The following is a 9,899-nucleotide window of genomic DNA, read 5'->3' as shown; positions in this document are numbered from 1 at the left end:
CTTAGATGTAACTGATTGAATCAAAAGGTGAAGAGAAGGATAGGGGATCGACTGTCCTTATGACAGCAAACTCCGATACCATAAAGATTGAGAGAATTCTTGTATTTTCTCTTATAACATTCACAATGTTTACAACTATATATACACGAATTCGTACAACTGCTCTATGTTTAAGGAATGATAGTTTAATCAGTATTAACATCATCCTAGTATTACGGTGATACTCCTATACAAGTCAATTTTACTAATACTCAAAAAACATTTCTTATGAATTTCATTACCACACTCAATACCCAAAAGACCGAAAACCGACCAAGGCTGATGAAAACTGATTGGTCAATTTTACTAATACTTAAAAAACCAACCGCAAACATCCCTACTAAATTCTATACAAATTATTTACACAAAAACTATATATCTAATTCTTTTAGGGAAAATTTTCGTGAATCAAAAGATGATTCTGGTTGACTCGATTAGCCACCATTAAAAGTCATAATTCACATAATACATTTTCATAGTTTGCAAGACAAATCATTTGATCTTTTACTTTCAAATACAATTCACATTTGAAAGAAATGTTTTAAGGTTCTCACAAAATACAGACGAAGATAGTTGCATATATGACTTCTCAGGCAAGAGTAATTGATTGTAACGTACTTGGCTTACGCCTAGGCAACAACGGACTGAGATCCAGTAAAACTACAGGCTATATGCTTAAGAAATTAGTCCGTCTTGACATATGACATGGGATGTGAGACCCTAATCATAACCTAAGATGATAAAGTAGATGGATGAATCCTATTAAAGAAGAGGCCAGAAGGACCATCATTTGGCAACAAAGCCAAGCTAACAGATTTTTCTGCTCCTTCTTTAGTAGATAACATATCGGCACTGTAGTTTATGTCTGTCTTCACAAATCTAGGCACAAACTATTGGACGAAAAGACACCAATGGAGGTATGGATTGGTAAACCTACTACTGATTATGATTCCTTAAGTATTTTTGGTGTTGGCACTTACTATCATGTGAGCGAAACAAAAAATTGGGTCCTAAACCCAAGAAAGCAATCTCCATGGGCTTTAGGGATATTTATCCAAAAAAAAGGGGATTTAGGGATGGTGTTAAGTGATTTCATCTTTGCCGTCCGAAATCAAAGAATATTTTTTGAGTATAGATGTCACATTTGATGAGTATGATTATGGTTGCCAACCACGATGATGGCAGTGGAAGTCCTATGGTGCCCGACAATGAAGCCCAGTGGAAGTTTCCGACGACGAACCCAACATAGTGGATTTTCCTATGTGTTGGGTCAAACGGCTACAACTAAGGGTGTACATCAGATTGCAAAACCCGGCCAGACCCGACCCGACCCGAAAACCTAGATCAACCTGGTGCTTATCGGATGGGCCCGAAATACTTTTTATTGGTCATGGTCAAACCCGGCCCGATAGTCTCTTAATAGGGTCGGGTTTTGGGTACCTATTTTCATGGTTTCTGGGTTTTCGGGTCAATCGAGAACCCAGAAACCATGAAAATAGGTACCCAAAACCCGACAGTTGAAATTTTTTTAAAAAATTTCAGAGAAGAAGATGCAAGAGAACAAGAACAAACAGATGTTTTTGGCAAGAAATCATGTTGCAAAGATGTCACTTAGACCATCAGACAACGAACCATAGCCGCAACACATGTATAGATACACTTTACTTTTGAAAATAAAAAACAACTGTCATGATTACATGACTTGTAATAAACAAAGTTGACAGAGATGGATCACTGGGTTTCGCTCAACAGAGACGAAGCCGTAACTGCCGTTGAATTAGATGAAGACTCACTGGGTTTCGAAGAACATAGATCAACTGACAGAGACGACTTGTCGAGAGGAACTCGTGTATAGTGAGCTCAAATCGTCGAAGATAGGTCGACAAAAATCTCAGGTTTGCCGTCAAACACAAAAGAAAAAGAAAAATTCTCTGTGAAACAAAGGGAAACCAGATAACTTGCAATCAGAGTTGGATCACCACCGGAGGGACTCGTGGTAAAGAGATAAATGGCTAGATCTAAAATGATCAAACAATTAAAAATAAAATTCTTAAACACAGAGAGAGAGGGGGGGAGGGAAGAGGAGAGAGAATGAGAGTGTTGAATGGGGGCCTAGTGGATTTGATGAAGATAAACCATTGTAAAAGTAACCTTTACCTAGAAAAGCCCACAGATTGATTGGTTTTTTTTTTTTTTAAAAAAAGGGTTGTAGATGGGCTTGTTGAATGTTACCGGGTAACCCAAGACCCGAACCTGATAACCTAATAGCTTGAAGATCCGAAACCCGATAACCCGGTAATCTTTAATAGGGTTATCGGATTGGGTCCTTACAAAAAATTATCAGGCCAGGTCAGACTCGGACCGATAACCTGAAACCTGGTCGGGTGTACACCCCTAGCTACAACTACATGCAAATGCACGATGATGAAGACTAAACTTCTCGTGTATTTCAACTCTATATGGTACTTACTATTTTAGTTAGTGTTTGCTTTCAATTAGCTTAGATTGATAACCAATGAATAGTTTTCTATTTAGTTTTGAAGTAATAATTTGAATAGGATTTGCGTTGTTTTTCAATGGCTATATAGGCCGAGAGAACATTAGGTTGTTATTCAAGATGAAAAACAATATACAGAAAACAAGGAATAATAGCTTCACTTAGTTATTTCATTCACTGTAACGATGGTCTTATAAGTAGTAGTATACAAAGCTATCAAGTCCTTATGTTTAGGACTTTAGTATATCTATACAAGGAAAGAAATAATTATATTGACTAATTACAGAGATTCTAATCACAGCTAATTTACCTCAATCAATCACCACTAATTGAGATAATCAAATCATACTCAAAATCCAACACCCCTCCTCAAGTTGGTGCATAGATGTCACTCATGCCCAACTTGTTGAGACAACTATTGAACGCTTGTTTAGATACTGCCTTGGTGAGAATATCCGTAAGTTGGTCTTGAGATCGAACATGACATACTTCAATGATCTTCGCCTCTAGCTTTTCTTTGATAAAGTGCCTATCAATCTCAACATGTTTAGTTCTATCATGTTGAACTGGATTATGAGCAATAGCACACGCAGCCTTGTTATCACAATATAACTTCATAGGTCTGTTATGTTCAATACGTAAATCTTGCATTAGATTTCGAATCCATAACAGTTCACAGACTCCTTTAGCCATTCCTCTGTATTCGGCTTCAGCACTAGACCGAGCTACCACTTCCTGTTTTTTACTTCGCCAAGTAACTAGATTTCCACCAACGAATGTGAAATAGCCAGATGTAGATCGTCTATCATCAATTGACCCAGCCCAATCAGCATCAGTAAAGCCTTCAATATTCACATTAAAGGCTTCAATATTCAAATCAGCTCCTTTTGTAAACATAATTCCCTTACCAGGAGATGATTTCAAGTAACGCAAAATACGGATGACGGCATTCATATGTTCTTCGCTAGGAGAGTGCATAAATTGACTAACAACACTTAGCACATAGGCTAAGTCCGGCCTAGTATGTGCCAAATACATTAATCTCCCAACTAATCTTTGATAGCGCGCTTTGTTTGTAGGTATTTGCTTCGAATTCATCCCTAGCTTCAAATTTTCTTCCATAGGAGTACTAACTGGGCTACAAGCTGACATGCTAGTTTCATTCAGCAAATCTAGTGCATATTTTCGTTGGGATAGGAAAATACCTTTCTTTGATCTCGACACTTCAATTCCCAAGAAATACTTTAGTGAGCCAAGGTCTTTCATTTCAAATTCACGCGCCAAATGATCCTGCAATGCCTTCCTTTCTTTTGTATCATTTCCGGTTACTATTATATCATCAACATACACAATAAGAGCAGTGATCCTACCTTTATTATGCTTTAAGAACAAAGTATGATCTGAGTTGTTTTGTTTGTATCCGAATGCCTTCATAGAACTAGTGAATCTTCCAAACCAGGCTCGAGGAGACTGCTTCAACCCATACAACGACTTCTTCAATCTACGAACCCGTTTGTCACCTTCAATTTTCATGCTGCAACCCGGGGGTAAATCCATATACACTTCTTCCTGTAATTCCCCATGCAAAAATGCATTCTTCACATCAAACTGATGCAAAGGCCAATCAAGATTGGCAGCTAATGATAGTAGGACTCGGACAGTATTAATTTTGGCTACTGGCGCGAATGTCTCCATATAATCCACTCCGTAAGTTTGCGTATACCCTTTAGCAACTAGTCTGGCTTTGAATCGTTCAATGGTCCCGTCTGATTTATATTTAATAGTGAAGACCCATCGACATCCCACTGGTTTCTTCCCTTCAGGTAAATCTACAATTTCCCAAGTTGAATTCTTTTGCAGAGATTTCATCTCTTCATTCATTGCTGCCTTCCATCTGGAGTCTCCTAAAGCTTCCTGCACACTATTAGGAATAGATGTAGCAGATAATTGATTCACAAAAGATTCATTTTCCTTTGACAGATTATGGTAAGACACAAAATGACTCATGGGGTATTTGGTTTTGGAGTTAAGCGAGGGTTCATAGGTTGGTGCAGGTATACCTCGGGTGACTCGGTTGGGTAGCACTCTTAATTCAGATTGTGAATTTACCTGGGACTCAGATTGAGCCAATTGTTCTGCTTGAAGTTCAGTTTGTGGCAATTGTTCTATTGCTTGGTCTTCTTGTTGATGCAGTTGATCACTCTCATCCGGGGTACATGTGTGCACGTCCTGATTGTCCATTTGTTCTTGTCTAGCTTCATTTGATTCACATTGACTTTCTACTTCATGACCAGTCACGCTTCTCTGGTTATCTCCATCATTAATATATGTCAATTCTCCTAAGGAATCAGTTCCAGATCTAGCTTCATTCTCCAGTTCATTTCGGTTCCCCTCCTGAAGTGGAGATTCGGATGTAGTATAATACATAGTATTTTCATGAAAGGTTACATCAAGAGTAGTGTATAGCCGTTGAGATGGGGGGTGATAGCAACGATAGCCCTTTTGATGAGAAGCATATCCCACAAAGACACACCGGAGAGTCCGTGGTTCCAACTTATTACGAACAGGTTTAGGAAGATGCACAAAAGCTACACAACCGAATACTCTTGGGGGCAAGTTGGATACACTAGGTGCACTTACAATTGAATGAAGAACATGAAATGGTGTCTGGAAGTGTAAGGAACTAGATGGTACCCGATTAATAAGATAAGCCGCCACATTAACCGCTTCGCCCCAGTAATTTGTAGGCATGCACCCTCCAAATAGAGAAGCCCGTACTATCTCAAGGAGATGACGGTTCTTACGCTCAGCAACCCCGTTTTGTTGAGGCGAGTAGGGGCAAGTAGTCTGATGCACAATACCATGCAAATTCAAATAATTTTTTAAGTCATGATTAACAAATTCCCCGCCATTATCCGTACGAAGAACCTGGATATGAGTTTGATATTGAGTAGCTATCATCTTGTGAAATTTTTGAAATAAAGAACTAACCTCATTCTTTGATTTCATCAAACAAATCCAAGTCATACGAGTATGATCATCAATAAACGACACAAACCAACAAGCACCATTCAAAGATGGAGTTTTTGCTGGGCCCCATACATCCGAGTGAACAATCATAAACGGTGCTGCACTTTTATTCATACTAATAGGAAATGAAACTCGATGACTTTTAGCCAGTTCACAAATTACACACTTGAAACTAGTATCTGACACCTTTGAAAATAATTTTGGAAATAATTTCTTTAAATATCCAAATGAAACATGACCTAACCGTCGATGCCACAACCAAATGTCAGAATTTTGATTGTGGTTAGAACTATCAGTCAACAAAACTTGAGCCAGCTTATTAGTACTTCCTTGTGACAAATCAAGATAGTAAAGCTTCCCCCTTCTAGTACCACAGCCAATTGTCTTCTAAGTCCGGATGTCCTTGAAAACACAAAGGTTAGGCCAAAAAATCACAATACAATTAAGAGTGCGAGTTATTTGGGCAACGGACAGTAGGTTATAATTGACAGAGGGTACGACCAAGACAGATTCCAGGTTGAGATTATTTGTGAGTTTGACATTGCCTTCTCCAATCACATTAGATGGAGTACCATCCGCAGTAGACACAATAGGTTGACAAGATGGGTTCAAAGACTGAATATTTTTACTGTCAAAGGTCATATGATCTGTAGCTCCTGAATCAATTATCCATACAGTATTACTAATAGGTGCAGAAATGTTAAGAACCTTACCAAGATTATCTAAAGTAGCAATTAGAGATGTCGATTCCTCCAGAGGATTGATGACAGGTTCTGCCACAGCAACAGATGCGTGATGACCTGGTTTAGAACTTCGTTTGTTTGGTGCCTTGGCTGGATCCCACCATTCTGGATACCCGATAAGTTCATAGCATCGAGTTTTCGTATGTCCATTCTGACCACAATGTGTACAGAGACGTTCTGAGCGCGCAGCTCCTACGTCATAGCTTCGATTCTGTGATCCAGATGACTTACCATTATCAGTACTTCGATTTGGGGGCCCAGATTTCGAATTGTTCTTCCATTGGTATGACTTGGATCGATAAGCAACCATAGCAGATGAATCAGTTTGGTCTGGTTCTCCATTGGACGTAGTCCTACGAATAGCATCACGGCGTACATATGCATATGTAGCTTCAAAATCTAAGACTGGATCCTTTCTAAGTATTTCACCTCAAATTTGTTCAAATTCTGCATCAAGACCATGCAGAAAAATATGTACCCGCAATCGTTCAACAGATTTTCGATATGCAGTTACATCATCTGGATCTTTCATAACAATCTTATCACGGTGATCTAGCTCTTGGAAAATTTCAACAAGATCACCATAATAAGTTGAGAGAGGGCGACCCATCTGCTTAGCTGAGAAGGCTCGTTGATTCAATGAAAAAATTTGATACTCATCCGATCCATCGTAGAAAGTCTTTGCAAAAGCAGTCCATATTTCACGTGCAGTGCGTAATCGAAGATAACGCTTCATGATTTCAGGGGACATTGATGTTAGTAACCATCCTTTGACTTTTTGATTTTCGGCATACCACTTTGTATAAGAAGCATCAGTTTCTTTTGGCTGGGTTGTATCTCCTATAATGTATTCCAATCGTTCACGTGCTGCAATCTGCATCTCCAGAATTTGGGACCATACATCATAGTTAGTTTCAGTAATGGTAATACCTGCTTTAAAACCAGGATTTTCTGAGTGAACATGGAGGATTGGTGTAGATGGTTCGGCTGTGGAGGAAGAAAAAGGTTTCGGGTTGAGCATTAGCCATGAGGATTTGGGTGATGTAAAGATACGGCCGGCTCCGATACCAAGATGAAAAACAATACATAGAAAACAAGGAATAATAGCTTCACTTAGTTATTTCATTCACTGTAACGATGGCCTTATAAGTAGTAGTATACAAAGCTATCAAGTCCTTATGTTTAGGACTTTAGTATATCTATACAAGGAAAGAAATAATTATATTGACTAATTACAGAGATTCTAATCACAGCTAATTTACATCAATCAATCACCACTAATTGAGATAATCAAATCTTACTCAAAATCCAACAATTCATTCAATTAATCAACAAAAAATGAGAATTTATTCTCACATCTGCTTGTTCTTTACTTCGGTTTAGTCCAAGTTCTATCACATGGTCTCAACTTCGAATCTCGTACGAGAATCAGAGTCGTGACTAATTTCAAGCCGTTGTGGAGTAATCAACTAAGTAAATTGAACATTAATCAAATTCTGAAATTGAATTAGCACATTAATCATTTTTCCAATCCATCCATCCTCGGCAAACATCATATACATACTATATGTACTTCATAGTTCATACATATCACAACAATAACATATATATTTAGAACAATGGAAAATCATTTACACGTCTTATTTTTCTAAACTTCTATCTTCAACATTATCACATTCAGAACGATGAAACTTTTCCGTCAGCAAAGAAGAGGCCAGAAGGGCTTCCATTAGGCAGTAGCGCTAACTTCACAGGACCCGCAGCGCCTTCTTCACGAGTTAAAATGCCACTTCCACGGTTCATATCTGTTTTGACAATGCCAGGACAAATACAATTGATGCAGATGTCTGGGTAATTCTTGGCAAGTAACCTTGTGTGGGCATTGAGTGCTGCTTTGGACATTTGATATGCAGGAAGAACGGTTGGCCAGCCTTTGGTTTCTGAAGAACCCTCTTTGAAATCTTTGAGAAAATCACTAAGCAGAAGATGTATTTTCTTCTCTGTCAGGCTTTCAATGTTGTTGAATACTGCTCTAATCTCTTCATTTGGTATGGACTGAAACATCATCACGACAAGAAAAGTTAAATCTAACGATATCGATACTGAGTTCCATGTTGTGTTAGTTGGTTAATTACCTTCAACAGGCCGGCGATAGAGGAAACATTTATGATTTTCGGAGAATCGGATAACTTGAGGAGCGGAATAAGCGCTTCGGTGACTCTTTTAGTGCCATAGTAGTTAGTGTTGAGGCAGTCTTGTGCTAAATCATAAGTGTGAGTTGCAATTTCTTTCATATTTCTCACAGTAGTCCCCTGCATCAGCAACACATTCAATTTTCCGGAACTCAAAATCTTATGAGAACGAAGTTTTATGGGAAAAACTTACTCCTTCAGCTGAAAGATGTATATCAAATGGAACGGTAGGATCAAAGATGACTCCATTGATACCAGCATTGTTCACCTGTAGAAGTTCCAGCGTTTCCATCATCAACATTTATGACCAGGTTTTAACAAATGTACTGAAGGGCATAACAATTTTAAAGAAGTGATTCATACCAAGATATCAAGCTTTCCGAATTGGGTTTTGACGAAATCGGCCAGAGTAGAAGCACTGGCAGGGTCTGTTAAATCAAGCTGATGAAAAAACACATTGCCTGCAGAGAGACCAAATTCTTTGATGAGTTTGTCGACAGCTTCAATGCCCCTTTTCTCATCTCTAGCTGTTAGCACCACTTTGATGGTGCTGCTGCTGCCATTTGAAGCTAACTGCCTTACTACCTCAAATCCAATCCCTTTGTTTGCTCCAGTCACAACTGCATACCTGAAAAATAGAATTAACAAGGATTAATAACTGTTATCATACAACTGGTACCGCAAAAAAAAAAAAAAAAAAAGCATGAATAGTTGCACTACTTTGTTGCTTCTGCCATTGTCGTCCAGATTTGTTTTGCTGCAAAGGTTGTTGAGAAAGAAGAGTGTTAGGTGACGAGTCAAACAATTGGGCAAAAAGAGGAGGCTCAATTATTAGGTGACAGAACATAATTGTTGACATTTATTTAAAACGTGATCGAATAGCCCAACCAATTGGGAAAAGAGGAGGTTCCAATATTTAACATTTAACACGTCAGGAGGATAGAGAAAGGCTAAGTTTGGAAAAGAGGAGGCTCCAGACAAATGTTATTTGATAAAGGAAATTTGTCTTCGTCAAAAAGGACATGCGGCAACACAGAGACTTTGTTGCTCTTAGAGTCAAGACCGTAACATACACAGCTCGGACCGAGGTTCTAGTTTGTGAGAGGCTGGGAAGCATGGACACTCCTGCTTACATCCAATGCAAGTGTTGGACACTCGTTGGACGCAATGGCCCGACAAGTGTCGAACACTTTAGTATTAATATCTTATCTGTATCAACAACGCTTGTGACCATAAATATTTTGTGTTGGTAACATGTACTATATATTTGTGTCACTACTTCCCAACCATGTACACATATATACACGAGTGTATAAATTCAAATGAATTAAATCATCAATCTATATATATATAACTGAGGATCCACAAGGGTTCTCCTTAATTCATGGTGCCACGTTG

At 38.6% G+C, this 9,899-nt stretch overlaps 1 protein-coding gene across 1 annotated transcript; it reads right to left on the bottom strand.

Annotated features, from left to right (window-relative positions):
* Positions 1-7,816: 7,816 nt before the first annotated feature.
* LOC119984784 ((+)-neomenthol dehydrogenase-like) lies at positions 7,817-9,333 on the bottom strand. Its single transcript, XM_038828896.1, has 5 exons — positions 9,222-9,333; positions 8,865-9,129; positions 8,695-8,769; positions 8,445-8,621; positions 7,817-8,364 (listed from the first exon to the last, which is right to left on the bottom strand). Exons 1-5 carry the CDS (start codon positions 9,236-9,238, stop codon positions 7,987-7,989), a joined length of 912 nt encoding a protein of 303 aa, XP_038684824.1. The 5' UTR covers positions 9,239-9,333; the 3' UTR covers positions 7,817-7,986.
* Positions 9,334-9,899: the final 566 nt, after the last annotated feature.

This window comes from Tripterygium wilfordii, chromosome 18, assembly GCF_013401445.1.
Source record: "Tripterygium wilfordii isolate XIE 37 chromosome 18, ASM1340144v1, whole genome shotgun sequence".
Classification (NCBI taxonomy): domain Eukaryota; kingdom Viridiplantae; phylum Streptophyta; class Magnoliopsida; order Celastrales; family Celastraceae; genus Tripterygium; species Tripterygium wilfordii.
The sequence above is the reverse complement of the archived record's forward strand: the minus strand, read 5'-3'. Positions and strand labels throughout refer to the sequence as shown.